Source organism: Nannospalax galili, unplaced genomic scaffold (assembly GCF_000622305.1).
Source record: "Nannospalax galili isolate Female #2095 unplaced genomic scaffold, S.galili_v1.0 scaffold381, whole genome shotgun sequence".
Taxonomy (NCBI): domain Eukaryota; kingdom Metazoa; phylum Chordata; class Mammalia; order Rodentia; family Spalacidae; genus Nannospalax; species Nannospalax galili.
In genome coordinates this window covers 2,725,840-2,753,238 of record NW_008347312.1, presented here as the reverse complement: position 1 = coordinate 2,753,238, position 27,399 = coordinate 2,725,840, and the positions used below count along the sequence as shown (strand labels likewise).

Below are 27,399 nucleotides of genomic sequence, written 5' to 3'. Positions count from 1 at the left end.
TCCTGGAAAACATTTTTTTCTCCACAGAGCAGAGCCCTCTGATGTCCTGCTCTACTCTGGCAGCCACACACACAAAAAAAGATGTTTCTCTGGGAAGCTAGGGTTTGAGGCTGGCCCTGTGACCACAAGCAAATTACTCTTCCATTCGGGGATTTCATCTTCACCCCTCAGTGATCTGAAATGGAGGAGATGTAGTTCAGTGGTACAGCTCTCACCTGGCATGCACAAAGGAACTGGATTCATTCAATCTCCAGTGCTAAGAAATAATGAAGAAATTGGACTTTGGGATTGTGTGTGTGTGTGTGTGTGTGTGTGTGTGTGTGTGTTTCCACATGCCATGGCACAGCTGTGGTGGACAAAGGACAACTTTGGCTGCTGTGCTGCACACTGTAGACTGACTGGTCCTGTCTCTGCCTCCTATATTGCCTTTGGAGTGCTGGGAGGAAAGACACATACCATCACATCTCATCACATCTTGTGCAGCTTTCCCCAGCCTCTAAGCCATCTCCCCAGCCCCACCTTTGTGTGTTTGACCTTATGAAGGATTCAGAGCTGCAGAACAGCTGTCAGGCATTCTCTTCATACATCCCAGTAATGTGCTTCATAAGAATCAGTTCACCAAGGGGCTAGAGAGATGGCTCAGCAGTTAAGAGTGCTGGCTGCTCTTCCAGAGGACCCCAGTTCAATTCCCAACACCTATAAACGTCTGCAACTCCAGTTCCATGGGCTCCAATGCCCTCATCTGGCCTCTGTGGGCTTTGTAAGACACAGGTACACTTACATATACGTACACTCATATACGTAAAAATAAAAATAAATTTTAAAAAATCAGTTCAGCATATCTTCATACAAACTCTGAGAGAAGTATCAGTGTGAACGCAACTCCACAGATGGGGATACTGATCTAGCCTGCTCAAAGGCCAGAAAACATGTCCAGGGCCCTTTAGCCTCTTTGAACTTCTCATGGTCAATGGAAACTAGACAGCACAAGAATGAGCTTCAGACTTTTGGAGAATTGTCAAGGAACTCTGGGGAGGAAAGGAAAAATAAACTACTACCCAGATGGCTTTGAGGCCAGGAAGCCTTCAGCTCAGGTTCAGTGGCCATACTTCTAAGAGGCAGGCCCAAGTAAGGGTTCAGTGGGGGTTGAGAAAAGTCACACAAAAGGGAGAGACGTAATGATGGGGAACTCAGCAAAACAGACAAACAGATTTTAGTTATGTCTTTCACCTGCCATGGCAGTTGTGAATCAATATCTTTAAGCCTTCCGTGTTTATCCAGAGAGGATTAAAGTAATTCCCAGAGCCCTGGGTACAGCTCAGTCAGTAAAGGCGTTTACCACCAAGCCTGACCCGAGTTCAATCCCAGGGACTCCTGGCCGGGGCGGGGGGGTAAGAGAACCAACTCCCACAAGTTGTTCTCTCTGGCCTCCATATATGGGCAATGGCACATGTGCACAAACACACACACACACACACACACACACACACACACATTCTAAAGAAATGTAATATTAAAAATTTAAGTAATCTTTACAGGGGGGCTCGTGAGACCTCACCCCTCCCTGAGGATCAATTGTCAAGGGAGGGCTGTCACTTTGTTCATTGTTGTCACCATTGCTTTTGTTTTGTTTGTTTGTTTGTTTTGAGACAGGATCTCATTATGTAACCCTGGCCGATCTGGGACTGCCTATGGAGACCACACTGACCCTGAACTCACAGAGATCTGCCTACCTCTGCCTCCCTAGTGCTGGGATTAAAGATGGCTTTGTTAAGTTACCCATGCACCAGTAAATAACCCCCTACCCATACTCATACAAGCAACTCTAATTAAACTCAGTGGGTCAAAACATAAAAGGACATGAAGGCAGGAGGGGGCTAGTTGGGAAGAAGGAGGACAGCAAATGTGGGAGGGAGATAAAGGGGTAATGGAGATAAAAGTAGTGTATGTGGTTTCTAGAAAAGCAATCCCTGCTCCACTGGGCTGATCTGAGAATGAAGGACAATTTACTCAAGCTCCATTCTATCTCCTTGACTGGAGCAATAGTTCACTGTCCATCCTGGGTATAAATCTCCTTTTGAACCCCTGGGTTGAAAGAGCAGGTCCACTTGGCCTCTAAGACCGGAGGCTGGGCTATCCATAAACTTGACTGGAGGGACAAAGTTATGCATCATTAATGATTAGCTTAGTCCTCCAGGGAGGCTGCAGGGATTTGATCTGGGAACTGTCTACTTCAAAGATGCGTTCTCCTCCAGAGCTACAGATACTCTAGAACTGCTTGTCCAAGAGAAGAATAGACCAAGCTATCCCTAGAGAAATTTCCATAAGGGATTTGGCAGGTAAGTGTTCTTGCAAGGAACAGAAGGGTGGGGACATGCATGATGATGACACTCACCAGGCTTGACGAATCACAACTAGTAAGTAGAGTGAAAATATCCAAAGAAAACAGTTCATAATTCCTAGGATCCATAACAGAGAGTTTCTACAAGGTTTTAATGAGGTGGCAACACTAGGCAGAAGAACGAGGACCTTTAGCCAAACATAAAAGAGGATTGAGGAACTGGGAAAAAGATTAAAAAAGAAAGCTGAGACCTCGGTGGTGGTGAAGGGGAAGGCTCATCTAAAGAGATGAATCCAGAAGAATAAGAAAGAGTCGGGCATGGAAAGGGAGATGGACCAGCAGCCAGGAAAGCATTAGGTGTTTGCTGTCCAGGGCATGGGAAGAAACTTTCACCTCTTCTTCTTTCAGAAAGCAGGAGAGAATGCGTAAGTTCTGTAGACAAGCATTCTAGTGCTTTCTGCCTAAACCAAGGGGCTAGAAACCTAGCCAAGTGTGTGGACTGCTGGCTGGACGGTCCCTGACTCAAAGGTCATTAGGCTTAAAATCTGCCATCTCATCAGAGAGCATGTGGCAGAATTCAAAAATCAGTTTAAACAGCCTTAGAACTGCTTTCTCCAGAGGCAACAAATCTGGAAAACAAATTACAACAGCTGTATTTAAGGTGTATCAGTTAAAATTCACATTAAAAAGCAGTATATTAGTCATCAACCAATGCATTAACAAGCATCTCAAAAATCTAAGTAGCTTTCAACCATACATATTTTTCCTCCTATGGGACATAGGTCTAAAATACTCCATAAAGCCTCACTGAAGAATAACTGAAAGTTTGGGATGGTCAGGTTGAGCTCAGCTGAGCTCCTCATGTTTAATCATTCTGAGACCCAGAAAGATTAGTGCTCATCTGGGATATGCAGTTCTCATAGAAAGACCCAGAAATGAGACTAGGAAGATGGCACGGTGGGAAAGAGTGCTTGATGTGCAATCATGAGGACCTGAGTTCTGGAACCCCAGCATCTATGTAAAAAGCTGTCTATGTGCACCTCTAACCCTGGAGCTGGAGGTGGGGACTGAAACAGAAAGATCAGTAGGGCTTGCTGACTGGCCAGTTTAGCTGAAAAACAGAAAGTTCTAGGTTTAGTGAGAGACCCTGGGACAAGGGAGTAAGACAGAGAGTCCTAGAGCAGGTCACCTTATGTCTCCTCTGGCCTCTGCATGCATTTATCCAGGCATGTTCATGTACACACACGTGCACACACACACATATTATACACACACACACACACACACACACTCAAAGAGAAGCCAGAAATGCAATTCTGACCAACCCACTCTCGTCCTATTGACCAGAGCATATCTCTCAGGTAAGCCAAAGTCAATGGAAGTGAAATACGGACTCTCCCTGAGGCTATACTGAGTCACATGGAAATGAATGAGAGCGACAAAACAATCTACTACTCAACAGCAAAACCACCACCCACAACAAAATAATCTGCCACTCACAACTAGACTATCTAGCACTCATTATACTTTAAGACAAAATGATTTGATCCCTGGGGTTGGTGCTCACAGAATAATCGTAGGAGCTAGGGGATGCCTCTGGAGAATGGCACACAGAAGGAGATCCAATCAGGTGCTGAGTATCAATTCATTCATAGTCACAACAAATCAAGCCTGGATGGTGAAGATAAATCTCACCACCAGATGACGATGAGTAAAGCAATCTAGTAAGGAAGGGTTCACTTGCCTATATCTCCTCCCTTCTTCACAGGTCTGACCATGCAGTGGCTGTTGAAATATCGGGGACTTTGCTCCCTATGGCGTCCTGAGATGTCTAGTCCCACTTTCCATATTAATATCAGAAAATGGATGTCCATACAGTGGGGCCACCAGGAAGTGCCTGCCAAGTTCAACTTTGCTAGTGATGTGATGGATCACTGGGCCAGCATGGAGAAGGTAATGGGGTAGAGGGGAGGCAGAACAGCACAGTTGAATCGACTTCATTTGTTCATCCATTCATTTAGTAGAAATGCTTAGTATGTCTCAGACACTGTAAAGAGCTGTGTATAGAATGTTCATGTTCCATGAAGCAACATAGGTTGACTTGGAAGAAGAAAAGGCAGAAACATTGTAGGCTTCGGTCAGAGAAGCATTTTCTTGCAGTGGTCAGTGGTAATTGAAGAAAATCTTAACTGGTCAAAGTGCTGAGAACAACCAGCTGTTGAATGCATCTCCATAATAAAACATTTCTGTCACCTCCTCTAGAGCTCTGGGAAAGAGAAAGGAAAGAATGTGGGGGAATGTGCAGTGAGATCCCACCATGACATAGCCGTTGCACTCTTGAACTCCTATCAGCTGTGATTACCTGCCCAATACTTGACCTGTAAAAATTCTATCCTAGAGGGAGGAGGGGCTCATGGGGCCCTACCTCTCCCTGAGGATTTACACACAGTTCATGATGAAGAAGTCAAATATTTTCTGGTGAGGTGCTCTTGTAAACAAACTCTCCTCCAGGCTCCTATAAACAACCTAATTAAACTCATTGGGTCACAAAACAGACGCGAAAGTAGAAAGTAATTGAGAAGAGAAAGAATGTGAGCAGGAAGGGGACAAGAGAGGGTAATGGGGGATGGTGAGTATGATTGAGATGTACCATGTACATGTATGGAATGTCATAATGAAACCCATGACTGTGTATAATATATATATAATATATATAATAAAAATACTTTAAAGAGAAAATTAAGGGACCACAGCACATGGTAGGCAACCTGACAACCCCAGACACGTGCTTTATCGTTTATCCAGAATGAAAGTGGGCTGGGGCATAGACGAGATCGACGACCCTATTCTAAGTTGAAGATGAAATGTCCCCATAAGCTCAAAGACTCACTTGAATTCCAGCTGCTGCTGATAGTTTGTGGGGTAGAGAGACTTTGGGAGGTGGGGTCTAGCAAGAGGAAGTAGGTCACTGGGGGAGCACATCTGACGCTATGGTCTGTAGTCTTTTCTTCTTTCTCTGCTTCCTGTCTGAATAGCCTCTGCCACAGGCTGGCACTAAGATATTTTGTCTCATCTTGTGCCCAGAGTCAATAGAGCCAAGGACTATGGGCCCTAGATTCAATCCCCAGGACCACAAAACACTTTTGACCTAAAAGTATAGTTACACTGATGAATTTTATGTTATGTAAGTTTCATTACAAAATAAAAAGATGACAGCAAATTAAAATATGTGAAGAAATCTGGGCTATAACTCGCACTTTCAGTCTCATTCTTTCACAAGCATATGAGGTCATTTTCCAGAGGGTACGTGGTTACAGATGTGTCAGAGTGGGTACAGAAGCAGGTAAGAGGATTCAACAGTCTTCTGCTAAGGTAGACATTAAGAACATGTGCAAAAAAGGTAAAAGGATGCCAAATTGGGCTGGAGAGATGGCTCAGTGGTTAAGAACACCGGTTGTTCTTGCAGAAGACCTGGGTTCAAATCCCAGCACCCACATGACAGTTAACAACTGTCTGCAACTCCAGTTCCAGGGGATCCAAAAGCCTCTTCTGTCCTCCGTGGGCATTGCATGACACAGGTGCACCTACCTACATGCGGGCAATACATGCATACACATAAAATAAAAATAATAAATAAAATATTTTTTTAAAAAGGATGCCAAAATATTCATTGATATTTTTGTATTAAAAAGCACGTTTTTGCCAGGCATGGTGGCACACACCTTTAATCCCAGCACTCAGATGTAGACGCAGATGGTTCTCTGTGAGATTGAGGCCAGGCTGATCTACATAGTGAGTTCCAGGCCAGCTGTGGCTGCAGGGAGACCCTGTCTCAAAAAGACCATAAAAAAGCATGTTTTCCTTAAAAGATCTTATTCATGGTAACTGTATTAGTCAAATTTTATGTCACTGTGACAAAAGACCTAATGTAAACAAATGAAGGAGGAAATATTTATTTTAGCAGCTTAGAGATGTAATTCAGTTATTTTAGCAGCTCTGAGATGTAGTTCAGTTAGTAAAGTGCCTGCTTAGCATGAACAAAACCCTGGGTTTTATCCTCAACACTGAATAAAACCAGATGAAGTAGCATGGGAAGATCAGAAATTCAAGATCACTCTCAGCTACATAGGCAGTTCAATGTCAGTCCTGAATACATGACTCTCTCTGTCTCCCTCTCTCTCTCTCTTCATATATATATATCTCTCTCTCTCTCTCTCTCTCTCTCTCCTGTCTTGCAGCCCCGCCCCTCTGCCCCCGATGTTAGTTCCTTTTCTCATTTCTGTGACAAATCTGCATATATATATTTGTATACTTGTTTTAGCTCATAGTTTCAGAGAGTTACGTTCATAATCTTAGCTTTGGTGATTTTGAGCCTGTGGTAAGGCTGAATATCATGGCAGCTGGGGCACGTGACAAAAGCTACTCACCTCATGGAGACAGGAAGCAGATGTAAGGAATACAGCTGTGCTGGATAGCTTTATTGTCAATTTGACACACCTTTGTTGAGGGAGCCTCAACTGGGGAATTGTTTCCATTGGACTTGCCTGTGGTCACGTCTGTGGAGTATTTCCTTAATTGTTGAATGATATGGGAAGGCCCAGCCCACTGTGGGTGGTGCCACCCTGGGCAGGTTGTTCTGTATTGTATTAGAAAGCAGGTTGAGCCGGATGTGGTAGCGCATGCCTTTAATCCCAGCATTCGGGAGCACTCTGTGAGTTTGAAGCCAGCCTGGTCTACATAGTGAGTACCAGGCCAGTTGGGGGGCTACAGGGAGACCCTGTCTCAAGAAAAGACGAAAAGTACCAAAAAAAAAAAAAAGTGGGCTGAACACATGCCAGGAGCTAGCAAGCAGCATTTCTTCATGGCTGTGTTTCAGCTCCTGCCTCCAGGTTCCTGCCCTGAGTTCCTACCTTGGACGCCCCCGGTAATGAACTGTAACCTGGGAGATATAAGACAAAATAAACCCTTTCCTCCCCAAGTTAGTATTGGTCAGAGTGTTTTGTCACAGCAATTTTCAATTGCTAACTAAGACAGACCCTAAGGACACACCCCAATTCACTTCCTCCCCTCAGGTCCCACTTCCTGCTTCCCCTCAGGTCCCACTTCCTGCTTTTCACCGTATCCCAATAATGTGATATTATGAATCCATTAAGCAATTAATCCATTGATTATGTTAGAGCCTTCATGAGCCAATCATCTCTGGAAATGTCCTCAGAGCTACACCTAGAGGTATACTTTACTAGTATCTTAGGCATGCTCAATCCAATCAAGTTGACAATCAAAATTAACTATCACAGTAAAATATAATGCTGTTATTTTTTTAAAACATATACTAAAAATTTCTCAGTTTGGGGCTGGAGAGCTGACTCAGCAGTTAAGAGTACCTTTGCTCTTCTGAAGGACCTGGGGTTCAGTTCCCAGCACCCACATGGCAGCTAACAACCATTTGTAACTCTAGTTCCAGGTGATCCAACGTCCTCTTCTGACATCCTCAGGCATTTCATACATTCATGGGTGCATTTACAAACATGCAGGCAAAACACTCATATTTTAAAAACATTCTGTTTTAAAATACGGTATTGATGGATATACCACGCATTTAAAATCAGCATGCTGAGTTGATAAAAGGACTGTTAAAGCAGTATGTGGATGTTCTGGGATCAGCAAGCCTACCAAGCTTTGATAACAGCAATCCTGAGATTTAGAATTTGTCCTACCTGCTGTGTCCCCTGACCACCAGACCCTCTGTTTCTTCAGGCTGGCAAGAGACCTCCAGGCCCAGCCCTGTGGTGGGTGAGTGGCCGTGGTGAAGAACTGAAGTGGAACTACAGAGAACTGAGTGAAATCAGTCAGCAGGCAGCCAATGTCCTCTCGCGGGCCTGTGGCCTGCAGCGTGGGGATCGTGTGGCAGTGGTTCTTTCCCAAGTCCCAGAGTGGTGGCTGGTGACCCTGGGCTGCATGCGAACTGGTTAGTAATTGAGCACACGGGTGGGGCACGCTCTCCTATGAAGGCAATGGAAGCAGAAAAACATAGCCGCCTCTCTGTAGTATCCTCTGAGAATTATCTCGCCGTTTTGGGTCAAACTAGGAGTCCTTTATTAGCCAGCAGTTGAGAGGTGGCTAATGCCCAAAAGAACTTTCAACCCCGAGGGGAGGCAGATTAGGGTTTATAAAACCTAAAACCAGGGCTGGAGAGATGGCTCAGAGGTTAAGAACACCGATTGTTCTTGCGGAAGACCTGGGTTCATATCCCAGCACCCATGTGACAGCTAACAACTGTTGTAACTCCAGTCCCAGGGGATCCAACAGCCTGTTCTGACCTCCACGGGCATTGTATGACACAGGTGCACTTACCTACATGCAGGCAATACACGCATACACATAAAATTTTTAAAAATTAAAAAAATAAACCTAAAACCAAAATTACATCACACCAGGGTCATAGCCAATAACCATAGTTACATCAGGTCATCATAGTTACACCAGACCAGGGGTGGGTCAATTAACAAAGAGGTTTTCCATTAACAAAAAATTTCAGTTAGAAAGAACAAGTTTCTCAGAATTGCAGAGACAATGGGCTCTATGGAGATGCAGGTGTAGTTGGGACAGAGGACATGCTGCCTGGACATGCCACCTGGCTAGTTTCCCAGCATTGTAGAAACAACGTGCCCCCAAAGCTCTAAGTGCAGCCTGCACAGGATGGTCTGGCTGGCTGCAGTGGGAGGGGCTGGGCAGAAACACGGTAAAGAAAAGTCAGCTAGAACAAAATGGAATCAGGTTTGCCATTTTGCTCTCCCCTAAAGAAACCCCCTCCACTGAACCGCTGTCCTGACACCTCCAGGGCCTCAAACCCCACCTGCCCTTCCCCATTAGCTCTGCTGTTCACAGTGCTGCACAGGAAAGAAGGCAATTGCCCTTCCCAGCTCTCTTTAAAACCATTTCCTTTCTCCAGGCCTCGTTTTCATGCCTGGGACTGTCCAGATGAAATCCACAGACATTCTCTATAGGCTGCAGGTGTCCAAGGCCAGGGCCATTGTGGCTGGGGATGAAGTGGCCCAGGAAGTAGACACTGTGGCCCCTGACTGCCCTTTACTGAGAATCAAGCTGCTGGTGTCTGAGAGGAGCCGGGAGGGATGGCTAGACTTCAAGAAACTACTAAAGTAAGTACTTGCCTCAGCTGGGTTTTCAAACAAAATGAAAATCAAACCAAGTAGTTATACGCAAAGTGAAAAACTATGGAGACTGTGACAGGGAAGGAGGAGAAGTTAACACAAGAATTTAGTGTGGAATCGTTTCAAGGGGCAGGTAGGGCCTGGTGTGAGGGAACCTCTGAGGGTATATAGATTCCCTTCAGTGTTTTCTAACAAAGGATTGACAAGCACTGCCATCCAATCTCCATTTGCTGAAGTTTGTTCAGGGGCATTGCCTCCCTCACATTCTGGCCTTATACTTGCAGGCTTAGAGTCCCATGCCATAGTAGCATTTTTGAGAAACATCAGAAGCTAGAGAGATGGCTCATGGGTAAGAGCATTTGCTGCATAAGCATGAGGACCTGAGTTCAAATCCCCAGAATCGATGTATAAAGTCAGATATGACTATGTGTCCCTGTAACTCTAGCATCAATGTATAAAGATAGGCACATCCCAAGAGTACACTGGCAACCAGCCTAACCGAAGGGACAAACTGTGGTTTAGTGGGAGACCCTGTCTCAAGGCAATCATGTGGAGAGCAATAAAGGAACACACCAACATCCTGCTCTGGCCTCCACATGCGACCCTTACAGGCATGTACCCACCCACACACTCACATGCATGCACTGCATACACAATACATGCAGACACACCACATACATAATGGAATAATAAATAAATAAATAAATAATAAGCCATCCACAACCAAAATGAATCATGTGGGGTACATGCTGGAAACAACACAGTGTTAGCCTCCACAAGGCTGAAAGGCATCCGGAGCCATGCATGACAACCATAAGTCAAGTCAGCCATGAGGCCAACAGCTCAAGCGGCAGAACTTCAGAGATACATTACCCTGACTTCCAGGCTCTTGTTCCCACTTTCTACATCCCTGAGCTAGGTTTTCCAAGACAGTGGCCCTTCTAGAAGTCATAGCAAGACTGACTGGAGGAATGAGCTTCCTGGTCACATGTCTGACATCCCTCCAGATTTCACACCTTAAAGATGCACACCTTAAGGAGCTTTTAGGGAGAACATAAGTTTTTTGTTATGTTATGTTTTGTTTTGTTTCCTTTCTATTGTCATGGTCTTTAAAATAATTGCCATAGAAATAAATAGTGCAATATCAGCTTTGAGAGATTCAGATTCAAGACACTGGAGAGTTGTCTAAGAGACCTGAGGATTCTTCCACAGAATAGAAGTGGGTGTCAAGAAAGCACTAGGAAGACTAACGTCTCAGCTTCTATGGACCTGGAATCACATTTTGGCTCAGCAACAATTAAATTAGCATTAATTAAATTCTTTCTAAGCATGTTGCTCATTTTCTTTGTGGTAGAGTTAATGTCTCGATAAGTCTCTGAGATAGATTTTGTTGACCCCATTTCACAGATATGAAAAGTGAGATTCACAGAAGTTAAATAACTTATACAAACTTATATAGTAAACAAAGTGCTAAGCTTGAGTAGCTTTCAAACTCAAATCTGACTAACTCAGAAACCCATGAATTTTAACCACTCAGGAGCTTCTCTTCTGAGAAAGGCCAGCTGACTTGCCTTTGTTGGTCTGGGAGGCTAGTGGGAGAAAAATGAGTCATTGTGACATGTGGTATCCAGTCTAGATCCAACTTAGAAGTTGGCATTCTGTGTCCTATCAGAGAAGCATCTACCACTCACCACTGTGTAGAGACTGGAAGTCATGAAGCAGCTGCCATCTACTTCACTAGTGGGACCAGTGGCCCTCCCAAGATGGCAGAACACTCCCATTCGAGCTTGGGCATCAAGGCCAAGATGGATGCTGGGTAAGATTAGCCCTTCCCTCTACAGAGCTCTATATGGCGGAATGTGAAGATTTTCCTGAAGTCAGATCTGGCTTGCTCTGGAGACACTGAGGGAAACAACTGAGAAGGGAAGCTGAAGGGCTAGTCTTCACACACTGGGGGTTCTGTGACCTGCAGTGTGGCATATATGTTTCAGTCAATGACAAGCCTCAAAATCTCTTCTGAGTTCTGAGCCAATCTCCTAGTATGAAAGATAAGTAACCAGGTTTAGAGGAGCTTTTCCCGAGATCGATCGCTACATTGTCTTTGGGGCACTAGCAATTTGCTTTGGTGCTACCTTTGTTCCAGGAGGACTTTTTGTGAACAGGAAATTATTTTTCAAATGTATTGATGTGGAAGGTATAATTAACTGCAATCTGTGAAATCAAAAATCGCTGTGACAAGGTCTTCAGGCAAAGATCACAGGATCTTTGGGATTTTTTTTCAGTAGATCCTTCCTGTCATATTAATGCTATTATTAAAATGGGAAAATACTTTAATGTTAAAGAACTCGAAAAGCATAAATGTCCTACCTATGAGACAACAGCATCAGAAAATGATTAGAATAAATTAGGGGCTAAGGGAATATATATAGCTCAGTCAGTCACAGAAGCATGAGGACCTGAGTTTGGTCCCCAAAATGTTTCCACATTAAAAAGTCAGAGTGGACAATGCACATTTGTAATCCCAGCCCTGGGAGATGGAGACAGGTGGATCCCTGGGGCTCATGGTCAGCCAGCCTAGACTAATTGGCAAACCTCAAGGCAGTGAAAAATCCAGTCTCAAAAATCTCTATGAACAATACCTGAGAACAACACCTGAGGTTGACCTCTGGCCTCAACATACATGTGCACATACACGCATGCACCCCTACATTGCACATAATCATACACAATAACTAAACAAATACATTATTTAATAGATGAAATAAAATATAGTTTTTAAAGGATGGGGAATAAATTACCTTAAAAACTAAGATATTAATTCTCATCACCACCCCAAAACGGGGACCTAATATGCTCAGTTTCTTAAAGAACTGAAAATGTTAATGTTCAGTTAAAAAAAAAAAGCTATGGTGACTCCCACCCACAAGGAAGTTCTTGTCTAGCCTACATCATTCTTGCTTTAACCCAGATTTAATACCTCTTATTCTGCTCTGAAGAGAAAAAGAAAATAAGTTTTCCCTATGCAGGACTCTCAACTGTACTTAGGCAATCCATGATGCTTAGAGAAAAGAGAGACAAAGGTCTATTCAGCTGAGCTTGAACTGGGCAAGACTGTCAGAATGGTGACTCAGAGGGTAGAGAGATGGATTAGTGGTTGATGGATTAGAGAGATGGGTAAAGTGCTTGTTGCACGAGCGTAAGGACCTGAGTTTGAATCCACAGCACCCACATAAAAAGTCAGGCATGGTGGCATGCATATCTTTAGCCCCAGCACTGGGGAATGAGGACAAAAGGAGCTCAAAGGCTCACTGAACAAGGCAGACTAGCCAATTGGTGGGCTCCAGGTTCAGTGAGAGACCCTGTCCTAAAAAATAAGGTGGAAAGAGATAGAAGATACCCAGTATTGAACTCTGGCCTCTTCACATGCACACACATGCATATATTGGACATACGCGCACATACATCATACATACATATTCATACATCATACATACACACACAATAACGTTTGCTTACATAACTTTTGTTAGTAAATGCTTCTTGGATGGTTTCTATATGTCAGGCACTGTCTTAGTATTGGGGAAAAAATGAGACTGAGATTCAACTTATCTGTTAAGTTGTATCTTCTCGGCTCACACTCTCCAAAGTGCTGTCATCTCTTGATGCAGGATGTGTGGGTAGAATGACTTTTCTTCCCTTTGTTGTTCATAAACACTCCCCTGAAACACTCCCCTGATAACATGGCACATTCTCAGACACACACACACACACACACACACACACACACACACACACGCTGTGTGCCCATACCTAACCCTCCCCATCCCACACAGCCCTTCACACACCACACACCTCAGTGTCTACTCAGCTCTGTGGGCCTGTGTTCTGTCTGTGCTAGCACCTGGACTGGCCTGAAAACCTCCGACACAATATGGACCATATCAGACACAGGTTGGATAGTGAACATTTTAACCGCATTTCTGGAGCCCTGGACACTGGGAGCATGCATTTTTGTCCATCTCTTGCCGAAGTTTGATCCACAGACTGCTCTAAAGGTAAGAGAGGACTGTTTGTGGGGTTTGTCAAAGTGAGCTCAGTTTGCACACTACACTCCAATTCACTGCAGTTAGTTTCAACTCATAAAATTTTTTGCTAAACCCTACCCATAAGGGTAGGCAGTAGGTAGGAGTAAGCAAAGTGGAAGTTTCCTTGTGTCATGGAGCACATGGTCTAGGGAAGGAGAAAGACACATACATATATGAATATAGTATTTTTTGGAGACAGGAACTATAAAATTGCTTGTTCTCTCAACTAGCAAGCTCTTCTTTTGATGTCAGATAAAGGGATGAGTGGAATATTAGAGGTGATGCCATCTCCATCTTGTGTGTGTGTGTGTGTATGTGTGTGTGTGTGTGTGTTCCTTTTTCACTTACAGTGTAACGCAATCTGGAGGTTAAAGTGTGGGAAATACGATTATTCTAAGTGTACAGTTTGAAAATAATTTCTTTATGTTAAACAGTGTCCTAGTCAGCTTGGACTACTACAATAAAGTACCATAGACTAAGGAGTTCAAACAACGCACTCTTCCCATGGGGGGAGAGAGAGACCCCCACTGAAAAAAATGAGAGAGAGAGAGAGAGAGAGAGAGAGAGAGAGAGAGAGAGAGAGAGAGAAGAGGAGGAAGATGAGAAAGGAAGAGGAAGAATGGGCAAGGGACAAAGAGAGAGTCTTTTCCTTTCCTTACAAGGGCACTAATGTGTCATTGATGCACCTGGTGTTATTACCTCTAAGTGCAATCAATCACATGAAAGTTAGTACTTCATCATGAGGATCCATTTAGTATATGGAACATTCAGTTCATATCAGACACACACATACCCATCACCAGATTTGAACTCCAAACATTTCTATAACTATAGAAGGTTCTTATAAATCTTCCCTGGTCATATCCTCGCCCCATAAGTTAATAATTACTTTGACACCTTTTTACTTCTGCAAACTTAAATTTCACCCTTTTTTCACTTTATATAAATGCAATTATAGGTTACATGACCTTTTCCTGGTTTCTTTCACTCAACAATTTGTCTATGAGGTTAATCCATATTGTTGCATGTATCCGAAGTTTGTTCTTTTAAAACTGTTCTGTGCTGTTTCCTTCTTGGACTCCTACACCGTTACTTTCCCATCTTATTACAGATGGTCCTTTGGATTACTTCCAGTTTGGAGGGTTTATGTAGGAGGAACTCTGAAGGGAAAAAAATGGCCTTTATTTTCCTATAGAGTTTAAGGCAGTCATTTAGTAAAATATGCTATAGCTATTAATTACCATAGAACAATAGGCAATTTAAAATGGCCTCATTCTGCTTGTAAAGATATAAGCAATGCTGGACTTAATAGCAATCGGGTGTGTGCCATTGTCTTCTTGGGCCCACGGCTCTCTGCAGCAGCTGATGACTCACAAGGACATCCATTTAGCTCAAATAGAGGCCTCCAGAAGCATGCATGACAGGTCAAAAGTCAACATGATTTGGATTCCTACCAGAGAAGCTCTCAAATGGTTCTGCCATTTTCTGTTCTTGACAACTTTGGATTTTGCTACTTTTAAACAGAATTTGAGCTGGCTTTTGTTATTTGTCACAAGCAAAGCATCAGTAAAACAGAACAACGCATGAAAACAGATGTCAAGTCACCAAGGCCCTTTGGGAAACATAACTGAGAGTGACTGAGGAGATGGAGAATTCAAATAAGTAGGTCGTTTTCAGGCTGGGCTTCTTGTCAGGAGATGAGGAATCAGGACGATTTTCTTAGCTTATATTAGGTCATCAATTACATGTAGGGGAAACAATTGCATGATGCTCTGGTTAGTTATTTTTTTCTAGACTTTTACTTAAACCACTATTAAATGCTTCATTAAACGAAGATTAGGTGAAGACAGCATTGCATAACGTGGTAAATACTGGTTCCACTAGTTGCTGGCAAGCTACTCAGCCCTGTGGGTTCTCACCACCATAAATGCAGGCGGCAGTGCATAACCCTATTTTGAGAATGACATGAGAAGACACAAGGCAGAGTGAGCATTCAGCACCAGGTCTTTCTGGAGCGTTTCTTTTGAAATATTAATAGGTTCTTTTAGCCATCAAAGCACATTTTGTCTCGATGATCTTCCACAATTATTTCCAGAAAAAATGTCTGGAAGTAATCTATTATAAGTCTGGTTCCAGAAGGTTAAGAGGCTTAACCAAGGTGATATGATTCATTTCTCGACAGCATCTGGTCTCTTTTCCTGCATGATTGAGGCTTTACACTCTGTATAAAAGACAAGCCTTTGGCTGATCATGAAGAACCAGCCAGGCTTTGACGAAAGTGTTTCAAACTAATCTTGGGCTTTTTGCTGATTCATTCCTGTGACTTGTGTCTTGAGAATGTATGAGAATTGTGAGGTTTGTTTACTTTGAAACAAACACAGTGAACAAACTAGGATTTCAATCTGGATTGCTACAACTCCAGAGCCCATGAATGTGACTTTGATGTGTGTGTGTGTGTGTGTGTGTGTGTTGGTAAGTCTGAATCTGGCCTGATGACAAATGTTTCTGCTGGCTCTCTCCCAACAGGTGCTGTCCAGCTACCCCATCAACAGCATGGTGGGCGCCCCCCTCATTTACCGGATGTTGCTACAACAGGACCTTTCCAGGTGATGGAGCATGGGGGAGGGGCTGGTAGACCTGTAGATCCATCCCTGTGCCTCCGTCTTACTCACACATGCCCGTGTAGCTGAGCATACTTAGCCCTACAGAAGCCATCTCCATCATCACAGAACCCAGAATCCAACTCCAAGCCTGGGCTGACTTTGGTTCTAGTGAAGCTGAGGGACAATAATCATATCTCTCGTTTAGTTACAAGTTCCCACACCTGAAGAACTGCTTCACTGGAGGGGAGACCCTTCTTCCAGAAACTCTGGAGAGCTGGAAGGTCCAGACAGGACTGGAGATCCGAGAATTCTATGGCCAGACGGAAACGGTACCTGCTCCCTAGGGAGCTGTGGGCTAGGTGAACCTGGTGACCTTCAAGCTCTGCTTGATAATAAGATTGTTGTGAAGTAATCTGTCACTCTTTTAATTGAGGAATATTTATTGTGCTTCCACTATGAAAACAAAATGGTAAATCAAAGGTTCTGATTGCATGGATCCCACAGTGTGATATTTTAATACTTCTGTGAGATCCGCCACAATCACTAGGGGCAGTTAGCATATCCAATGTTTCAAACATTTATCATCTTTCTGTGTTCTGTTTCTTCTTTCTATTTTGAGCTATGAAATCAGTTATTATTATATGACCCTAGTCAAACAATGCAATAATAAATAATAATGATGACACAATCAGTTATTATTATTTAACCCTAGTCACTCTATTGTGCTGGAGAACTTATTCATCCTTTTCTAACTGGTTGTTAGTTCCTCTTCCCTGGGGAGTAACCAGGTTGTCTTCTGAGTAGTTTCCTAGAGCCCCTAGGATTAAGATTTGAGGGAAACAGGGAGAAAGCCAGGGAATGGGCGATGGAGTCAGAATGTGAAGAACTAAGATGAACTGCTCCATTGAATCCTTACTTTTTTCCTGGGCTGTTGTGCGTCCTCCTGAAGTTTGCTGCTCTGTCTGTGCCTCTCTACAGGGACTTACCTGCAGAGTTTCCTGGACGATGACAGTCAAATCAGGCTACCTGGGAACAGCCGTTCCCCATTATGATGTACAGGTTTGCTAGGGGCATTGAGGAGGGAGGGAAAATTGGGGGAACATTAAATTTTAGTAGTATGTTTATATTTATTGTGTTGTTAATTTAGTTCAAATAATGATATTAAAATAATATTTAAAGGGAGGTGGCTCAGTAGGTGAGAGTTTGATCCCCAGAACTCACATGGTGGAAGGAGAGAGTTCTTTAACCTCCACATGAGCGCTGTGGTGTATGGGTGTGCACACACAAAACAAATAAACAAAGAATGAGTAAATGCAATAATTTCTAATTTTTTAATAAGGATGGGGGAGAGGAGAAAAAAGGAAGTGAGGAATGGGGGAAAAGAATTCCTAGTATTCACCCAAAGAGAACCACTTTGCACATCTAGCACACTGGCTAGATTATTGCACGGTAACTGTTGTGAAAGAGAACTGGAAGTGGGGCGTGAATCTTGAAGGAACATTTTGTATCTTGAGTTCATCATTTGGACATCTCAGACGGCCATCTTTTCAGGCTAGTTAACACCTATTACAGCATTGATCTACTGAATGGTAGACCGTGCAACTCCACTATCCTCTAAGTTATTTGTTAATGCTCGATGTTCAAATTTTCATTAGAGTTATAGTGAGGATGGGATAACTAAAGTTCTTCTCTTTTTATTGCTTTGATCTGAAGTCTAAGATCTAAAATTTATGTTTCTGTAGCTATGCTGTGTGTATATTTCTATTTATCAAGAATATGAAAATGTTCAAATCTCTAATTTGAATGTCATGTGATGACCTGTCACACCACTCACTGTGACAACCACACAGAGCTGCCGATCATGGCCTCCTTCACTTGCCATTGGCGTCTCTGTTCTACAAAAGCCAGAGTCAAGCATAGTGCCTTGTAGCTGGGCAAGGTAGCAGAGTAACACTTGAGTTTTGAGCTCCAAGTTCGCAGGTGAAGAAGGTCCCTGTTTCTCCTGAGCTCTTAGAACTGGAAGCAGTTGCCCAGGCACCTCTGGTCTACTCCCCTAAGAGCCTTCATGGACATGAACCCCAAAAGGTGGATCAGGGATCTGAATTTAAACATCTTGGCTTCCCTTGACCTCTGCCTGCTCTCAGTCTCCTTGAGGACAAGACGTTTTCCCCTTGACCAGCTCAGCCTGCCACACCACTATTTGTGCCAGCTCCTCTTCTGTGAGTCATTCTTCCAACCTTACTCTTCCCTCAGGTCATAGATGAAGAGGGCAATGTCCTGCCCCCTGGCAAAGAGGGAGACATAGCCATCAGGGTGAAGCCTTTCCGACCTGTGGGCATCTTTTCTGGCTATGTGGTGAGGAACTGTGATTTCCCTCTTATCCTAGCAGGGGTGAGATGAACAAAATTGAATGAGGGAGGCCCAAAGTCGTGAATACCCCCAAGAGACATCGGCAAGATTCAAGAATAGGCAATTCCTCATTGTAAAGTCTAATTCTTTGTAAGCTAATACAAATTTAAATTTTAAAAGTGGGCACTTTGCAAAGGGAAAATCCAGGTCACTCACCCTCACCATCCTTAGCCAACCACTAAGATCTCACTAGAAGACTTGTATTTCTCCATAAGCCCTTGCACCCTCAAACCTTCTACATCATGCCAAGGATCTCATTCCCCCTGATCAGTATGCAGCAGCATTCTTCCATGGGCACACCTGCTCTTGCCCCAAAGTATGGATACAGGCTCTATGACTACAAAGACATTTAGTGTCACCTAGGCTCTTCACATGAATGTTCACAGTAGAACTGGGAGTACCCGTATTCCAGACCTCTGGGAAGACACTCATAGATACTCCTTGAGTAGGATTATCTCTCTTACTAGGTAAGAATGATGAATCCAGAGTTTATAAGCTCAATCCAGAGGTCTAAAAAGTCTAAAACTGTTGAGAAACAGGCAGGGAAGATTTCAAGCACATACCCCTTCTGATCCCCAAGATAACTGTTAAATCATCAAGTAAGTCTGAGTATACTACAAGGCAAGCACTGTCATAAGATAACTGACACAAAGTTAATTTAATACACCTTATCACTATGTAAAAATCTTAAGCCAGCCTGCTCAAGTTCAAAACACTACTCCAGTGTTTGCTAGATGATTTGGGGCAAGGTACTGATCTTTCCTGCCACAGTTTTCTCATTTGCAAGTTGTGTGTCATGATATATCGTAGCATTATTATAAGGATAAAAATATAATGATATCTGTGAAACACTTAGAACCATGTTACATAAGAGTATATTAAATAAGATAATCATGGCACAACCAAATTATCATCCCCACTATACAGATAAGGGAAACCGAGACCCTGAGACCAGGGCACAAGCACACTGAACTCTTGTCCAAAAACTGCCTGCAAACTACCCCAGTCAGTGTGCTCTCACATCCCAGAGAAGTGGGTAGGACATACGTGTTCCTAGCTGACACACAAAGAAACAGACTCTGTGGAGTTGGTGGTTCTATTTATAGGCACAGGATGAATGCTGTAGAAGCTGCATGGTGACCGTGAAAACCCCAAGTCAGCGGTCAAGAAACTTGGCTTCTGGTCTTGTTTCTAGAACAAGCTGTCTAGAATCCCTTGGCCTTCATTATCTTCCCCTGCCATCCTCAATCACAGCACTAGATAAAGAATTCTAACCTAGTAAATGAACATCAATGAGGAGTCCATGCTCCCATACCTGAGTAAGATACAAAAATGTCCAGATAAAGGCTAGTACTCGGGCTTCCTTATTACTCATAAGCAAGTGTCTCAGCTAAATAGAGAGGCCATTGTAGAAGTATGCACATTGGTTGGGGCTTTGCAATCTTGTTGGTATCTACAACCTTCAAATGTAATAAAAGAGACAGGAATAGCTTTGAGTAGTGTCTTGGAATGAACAGAGGTTAAACTGTCCAAAGAAGGAAAAATGGAATGAAGAGGGGATGTTCCCTAGAGTATGAGTGAACGAATATGTCAATATTACTCATCAGACTCGACCTAGGAGAGCAGGTGACAGGCCCTCAGTGGAATAACAGAAATGAAGGAAGAAGATCTAATTTGACTGTGGCTCTAGAGTGTGTAGATTCATGACAGGTCTACATCGTACAGCTGTTCAGATATTCAGATCTGTTCATAGCAGCCCAGGGTAAGGGATTTAGACTTTGCAGGCATGGTGACTATCTTTCTGTACTCACCAGGACAATCCCAACAAGACACAGGCCAACATTCGAGGAGACTTTTGGCTTCTAGGAGACCGAGGAATCAAGGATCCAGATGGATATTTCCACTTCATAGCACGGACAGATGATATCATTAACTCCAGTGGGTAAGCTTGATTTCTGGACCAGGAAGGGTGTTCTGGATCTTTGTTCTGGCTGGTTCTAGACCTTGGGCCTTGTGCTAGAGGTTGTGTGTCCAGTCTTCTCTGAATGACATGCTTCTGCAGGTACCGAATTGGACCATCAGAGGTGGAGAATGCACTGATGGAGCACCCTGCTGTAGTTGAGACAGCAGTGATCAGCAGCCCAGACCCCACCCGAGGAGAGGTGATGGGGATGAGCAGCCTAGGGCTGTACAGACACAAAACACATGGGGCAGTCTTAGAAGGTGGTTAAGAACATTGACTCAGGGGCTGGGCAGTTCGCCTTCAAATCTTAGTCCTACTGCTTTTTAGTTATATGACGTTCACCAGTCTTCTTAACCACTTTGTTCCTCAGTTTCCCCATTTTTGAGATGAGGGATTGTTGTGAGCTTTAAATATGTCAATATTTTCAAAGTTCTTGAAGCAGGCTTAGCACACAGTAAACATTATATGAGGATCTGTCTCTTGACCAGGATAATAGAGGAAGGATTTGAGCCAAGAGATCTATACTTTGAGTTGTGAAGTAAGAGTGAAGAGGAAGCTCTCCATAAGGGCAGGATATGGAACTGTGCAGAGCTTAGTGTACACATAGACATTAGGTATGGGGGAGATGGATTGATGTCCCAGTATACTTCTACAGGATGCAATCTTAGCAATGGTGTATCTCCGGTAGATACAAGGCTTATGGCATAGAAAATCATACAAGAGAACCACAGGGAGAGTAAGACCAAAGGAGGACCTTTGGACAATATAAAATTTTATTTTACTTCCTGTGAATTAAATATGAAAAGTTTTTCCCATTCTACAGATGGGTAAACTGAAGTTTGGAGAGGTTAAACAAAACATTTAGGGTTAAGGTCCCCAGCCTTTATTTTCCTCGTTCTCTCTCTGCATCTTTGTCCCCCCTCCCCGGCCCCCAGTCTCTATTGTCCCCAGGGTATGAGCTATGCTGGGGGTCTCTTATCTTCCCTTCTTGTCTGAGAAATCACTTCACAGTGAGTTGGAACACTGGCCATTCTTAACATATGCCCCCCCCCGAGTTTTTTCTTTCTCTTGACCCAGACATTTGGAGGTGCCATTGAGGGCCTGTGGAGGTGGTGGCTGTGGTGGGTGTCTTTATACTGATTTTGCATTATCCCAAGAGATGAGTAAATACTCTGATCCCTTTCTTGGCCCTTATCCTTTGCTACAGGTAGTGAAGGCATTTGTGGTCTTAGCCCCCGAGTTCCTGTCCCATGACCCAGACCAGCTCACCAAGTTACTGCAGCAGCACGTAAAGTCAGTGACAGCACCATACAAGTACCCCCGGAAGGTAAAACCTTTGGGATCACATATCCCATTATGCTTAGGGAAGAACGCCTGTCACATTTCTCTTCTTTACCATGAGGGAAAGGCTTCTAATTCCAAAGTTCTTCCCAATCTTGACCCAAAATCTCCAAAGACAATTTCAAAGATTTTGCCTCACTCTGAATTAAAGTCAAATGCTCTCATGGGAGTTCTAGTAATTGTTTATCTCTATTCACTCTATATACACAGGGTCTTGCAAATATATTCAGAACTCCATAATTCTCTGCAGGTTATAGAAGTATAGCATAAAACGCATTGCTTTCACAGTTAACAAGTCCATGAGTGGGGGCAGACTTTGTCATGATTGGTCCCATGTATTTACATGATGTGATCAGAAATTTCTATTTCATTCCTTTACTCTCCTTCCTCTATATTGGCTTCATTTGTTAAAATGCTCTCCTTTTACACCCCACCCACCCAAATCTACATTCTCAGGAGCTTAGCAAACTCCAGTAAAGAAAAAAAAATGCAAGTCCCCCAAAGTTCTAGCAACAGTCTTTGGGTTGCCTTTTGTTGGAATAACTTAAATCATGTACCCATTGTTAAACCAACTCATGCAACCAGGACAATAGGGATCCTGATTGGCCAGTTTGGGGTCATGTGGTCACGCTTGGAGAAAGTAGAGAAAGGATGGGAGAGTGTTCTGCACTATATCCAAAATGTGGCCTCAATGAAGAGGAGATGGTTTCCAAAGGAAAATGGAAGTGCTCTTCCCAGAAGAGGCAGAAAGCATGGGCTGCACAATGCCTGCTTTCAGTGGCTTCCACTCTGGAGGCTAAAGCACCAACACTGATGTAGGAAGAAGACCCTTTGTTACTCAGCTGTTCATCCCTGTGACAAAATACCCAAGCAAAACAACTTCAAGAAGGAAATTGTTATTTTGGCTCATGACTTTAGAAGTTGGCAATCCCCAATCAGCTGACTGCATTGGTTTTAGACCTGTGGCAAGACAACAACATCAAAATAAAAGGGCATGGCAAAGGAAAGCTGTTGACCTTGTGGCAGTCAAGAAAGAGAGGGAAAAAGGGAAAGGGACTGGAGACAAGATATACCCTTCAAAACATGCCTCAATGACTCCCTTCCTCCAAGGAGGCCCCATCTCCAAAGTTCTCACTATCCTGCCCTCCAATATCCCCAGTAAAACCATCAGGTCATGAACCCACCAGTGGATGAAATCCATTGATGAAGTCAAATCTCTGATGATCCAGTGTCTCCCTTAAAGCCTCACCTTTAAACACTGTATTGGGAACCAAGCCCTCAATATACGAGCTTTTTAATGGAACACTTCACACTCAAACCATAACAGACCCAGGTGTCGCATTTGGGTACAGGATAAGAGCTTGTCCCAGTGAAAGAAAAAAGTAATTTTGAGTCTGAGGTGGCAAGTCAGAGCGAGTGTTAGACTTACAGCCAATTGGGTCCTTAGGTAACCTGGGTACCCAGTGGTTTTTCCTCAATCCAGGCTAATTGTCATAGGTGGGCACCCTGAAAGATAGACCCAAGGAAGTATATTAGCATGCAAGAGATTTAACAAAGTGTTTGGGATACCCACTTGGGAAAAGAAGGAAAGGGAAGGGAAAGAGACCCGGCAGAGAGTGAAGTTGCTTTATGTTCGTGTCTCGACAGAGACCATGCCAATCCCCAAGGACCATTCTGAAGACAATATTACAGAGTTGTCTTGAGGTGGGGTGAGGAGGGAGACGGGGTCATTATAGTCCCATGTAGAACAAGTATGAATGCAGGCTGTGCTGCGAAGATACCTGACCCTGGACAAGACAGGAATCTTTAGAAGAGGCAATCTGCAAAGGGGCTGGCAGGGGTAGTGCATCCTCTATTCTTGCAGGGGAAGCTCAGCTGACTATCAGAGTCCACCACTTGGACTTTTAGCCTCCAACTGAGATGGGGAAGCATGGTACAGTCTCAGGAGTTACACTTATTGGATCAAAATCCACTCTGCTAATTACCCAATAATCTCTCAGTTCCTGAGTTTCCTTATCTAGAAAATGGCATTGGGGGCTATTGATTTATCCCTTAGAATGTCGTTAGGGATGAATTACAGTTTGTTAAACATTAAATACTTAGAGGAGTCACTGGCACATAGTAAACATTCAGTGAGTTTTTTTAAGAAAGTCATTTTATTGTAATGAATTCACAAATAAAAGAAGGTAGACACCCACTTACAGGAAATATATGAAGAATTTTTATTATACATGAACATTTTGTATCAAGTGGATGGGCCCAATCACACCATATAACAACCCCACCCCATGGTCTTTCCTCTAGAGTTCCTAAGATGGCAGGTTCTTTTCACATGCCACACCATGCCTACCAATGATACCGAATTCCTCTGCTCACTTCTTCATAATAAGCAGAGTAGCTTCTTTCCTAGCATTAAACCAAGATCTTACTTACTGGGGAAGCTGAGTACTGGAAAAGTCCAAGGATCTCTCCAATGTCAGGCAGAGTAGGGACTGGCGCACAGAGCATGTGATGTCAAAGCTCAAATGTCTACACGGTCATTTTGCTGCTCCTCCTCTCTTCAAGACTATGCTTTTTAACAATAGTACAGCAGACTTCCCTGCCCAGTTCTAACCATCATCTCCTTGTCCTGGTCTTGGGGAGTCTTTTGAAGTTTCTTGTTGTATACAGAGGTGCCCTAGAACTTCCCCAGGCTCTATCCTCCCTCACACAGACCCTTCAGCCCTAAGAGCATCCACTCACAGCAGCTCCTCTGAAAAATCCAACATCACTAGTCACAAATATCCTCTACTGATCTGATCTTTCACTACAGGTGGAGTTCGTTTTGGAACTGCCCAAGACCATCACAGGGAAAGTCGCTAGAGGAAAGCTTCGAGCTAAGGAATGGAAAACATCTGGACAAGCCCAAGCCCAGTGAGACTCCCAAGAGCTCTCAGCACTCAGTGGGGTTCTCCCTGTCTTCTCTGTTTTCCTTTCCTTTGGGTCCTCGGGCTTCCTGTGAAGATGCAGATTATTCATACAAAGGCAGGCATGCGATTTCTGTGTTTGGTTGGCTATTAGCACAGAACACTGATATGTTGGCTTCTAAAAGAAAACAGAGGGAGGGAATGAGAGAGAAAAGGCAAAGAAAAAACCAAAAAAGACTAAAATAGCAAGGACACATAATTAAAGATTAAAGTAGGGGGTCAGGGAGCAAGGGAGGGAAGGAGAAAACGGAGAGAGAAAAGAGAGGAGAAAGAACTGGAGAAATGAAGCAAAACAAGGAAAGAGGAGGAAAAGAGTGTGCAGCCAGGACATCCGTCTTCTCCAGGTCACCCCAACCCTTAGAGATCATGATCAGGGGAGGGGCGTTTGCTATATGCCAGGTACTGTCCTAGACAGGTCATGGATCATCCTCCTTCATCTGTATGTCATCTTTAGGTTCAGCTCCTGGTTGAAAAAGCAATGTGAACACCTTAAAAGGTGTCAGTCCCTGCTTTTGATGGCCTCTGTACTTCCTAGGGTCAGTATTAAAACCATTTCAAAATCAAGATCTCCAGAACACTCTTAGGGAAGACAAAGAAGGGAGGGGTATTGGCAGCAGCTTCTGGGTTGGGAAAGATGGAGAAGGGATGATAGATGAAGCTGTTGATGACAAAGTCCAGGATCAGCTACCAGGGCTTTCTCACCACCAGATCCATGGGTCCAAGAGAGAGGGGATTTTTGAGAGCTTTGCTTCTAACCCAGAGACGAGGGTGAAAATTCCTAGCAGGATTGGACAAGCAGGAGAATAAACGGAAGGTTTTCAAGGGACATTGACTCTTCTTCAGAATATTCAATAAAAATAACAACAGCAGCCCTAATACTATATTAACCGCTTATCATACCTTGAAGACATGAGTGTCAATCCCTCTTAATGTCCACAATCACCTTTTTATGCCTTTTTTAAGAGAGGGTCTCCCACCACCATTCCCAGCTCATAGTCACCTTTTGACTCGGGCCACATTACTTTAAATTTTACAGAGAAGGGAACTAAGACTTAAAAAGATTAAATAACATTCCATAGTCACACAGCTAGAAAGTGGAACAGGTTCTCTCTTGTACCACACCTGTGTTTTGAATATCTGTGCTTTCTTCATCAGCGGGTTTGCTTTGGCTTCTAGCCCTTTGACTGCAGTCTCTTAGAATCCTCCAGATAAATAAAACCAATCTCAGAAACAGTAGGAAGATATAATACTATGTTATTTAACTGAACTTTAGATGCTTATCTTTAAGTAAAGTTCATTAAGTTTTCAAGAATTGGACTACAGTATCTATAATATATTGTGCATATGTGAAACAGCATAGACTCCTGCTATTTAGGGTTATGTGTTGATTGGCATTGCCAGAAAAAATGTTGTATAGGTGTTATTAGCAAGAACAAAAGAACTGAAGCACATTTTGGGACAAAAATTAGACTCTATAGGCCTTATTATATATGTAATAGAGTACATTAAATTGGGGGGGCAGTAAGGGGAGGTGAAGGTAGGGGAGGGGATCTAAGTACCATCAAATTATATTGTATGAAAATCTCAAAACTTCAAAGAGTTAGCCTGAATTGTGCCAAATATTGCAAGAAACAGCACATCAGCAGTGGTGAGGTAACTCAAGTGTAGGGCTGATAGAGTGACCTCCTATTTGTCTTCCTTCTCAGCTGGTCAAGTTCCTGAACGGTGGATGAGGAAGACATAAATCTTTTAAAAATATATTGAATCAGCCAGTGAGATTGGAAACAAATCCTGGCCCAGGTCCTCCACAAAATTATCTTAATGGAGCCTCACTGGGTTTCAATTTATATAAACAGTCAGGCGATGTGGTGCATGCTTTAATCCCAGCAACAGAGAAGCAGAGGCAGGCAGATCTCTGTAAGATTGAGGCCAGCCTGGCCTACATAGCAAATTCTAGGCCAGCCGTGGCTATAGGGAGACCCTGTCTCAAAAAGAAAAAGGAAAAAAAAACAAATAAAGGGGCTGGACAGATGGCTCAGTGGTTAAGAGCACTGACTGCTCTTGCATAGGACCCAGGTTCGATTTCCAGCACCCACATGGCGGCTAACAACTGTCAATAAACTCCAGTTCCTGGGGAATCCAACGCCCTCTTCTGACCTCTGCAGGTATTGCCCAACATGAGTGCACTTACATGCGTGGAGGCAATACACTCATACACATAAAATGAAAAATAATAAAATATTTTTAAAACCAAATAAAAAATATATATGAACACATTAAACTAGAAAAAGTATTCTGTCTCAAGACCTCAGAGATATTTCATTGGGTTCAGAAAGATAACCAGCAGAAGAACTCCTGAGGATAAAACCAGAATCAGGAAGATCCAGGGCTCAGTCCACCACTCCACCCAGCTCAGTAAAACCAGATGATAACAATCCTTTCTCCTCTTAACCCACACCTAAGCATCTGCATCCATTTTGTTCCTTGTGAGTATTTAAGCCGATGCTATCACATCACCT

At 43.4% G+C, this 27,399-nt stretch overlaps 1 protein-coding gene across 2 annotated transcripts; it reads left to right on the top strand.

The window, feature by feature from the left end:
• The first annotated feature begins 2,201 nt into the window (after positions 1-2,201).
• Positions 2,202-26,192, top strand: LOC103742764 (acyl-coenzyme A synthetase ACSM2, mitochondrial). 2 transcript variants are annotated; one of them, XM_008843860.3, is made up of 14 exons: positions 2,203-2,339; positions 4,110-4,294; positions 8,099-8,309; positions 9,294-9,501; positions 11,186-11,329; positions 13,412-13,568; positions 16,125-16,204; positions 16,407-16,530; positions 17,180-17,260; positions 18,455-18,556; positions 20,425-20,552; positions 20,673-20,772; positions 21,781-21,900; positions 24,727-26,192. In XM_008843860.3, exons 2-14 carry the CDS (start codon positions 4,118-4,120, stop codon positions 24,829-24,831), a joined length of 1,737 nt encoding a protein of 578 aa, XP_008842082.1. In that variant the 5' UTR covers positions 2,203-2,339; positions 4,110-4,117; the 3' UTR covers positions 24,832-26,192. The 2 variants fall into 2 exon arrangements, with proteins under 2 accessions (XP_029424534.1, XP_008842082.1); XM_029568674.1 differs by lacking the exon at positions 11,186-11,329 and having other exon boundaries at positions 2,202-2,339.
• The last annotated feature ends 1,207 nt before the right edge of the window (positions 26,193-27,399 follow it).

Coding starts and splice junctions, on each gene's coding strand:
- LOC103742764 (XM_008843860.3), top strand. CDS start 4,118: ATGCAGTGGCTGTTGAAATATCGGGGACTTTGCTCCCTATGGCGTCCT. Junction 9,502..11,185: donor GACTTCAAGAAACTACTAAA/GTAAGTACTTGC, acceptor GTGTCCTATCAG/AGAAGCATCTACCACTCACC. Junction 20,773..21,780: donor CAGACCCCACCCGAGGAGAG/GTGATGGGGATG, acceptor CCTTTGCTACAG/GTAGTGAAGGCATTTGTGGT.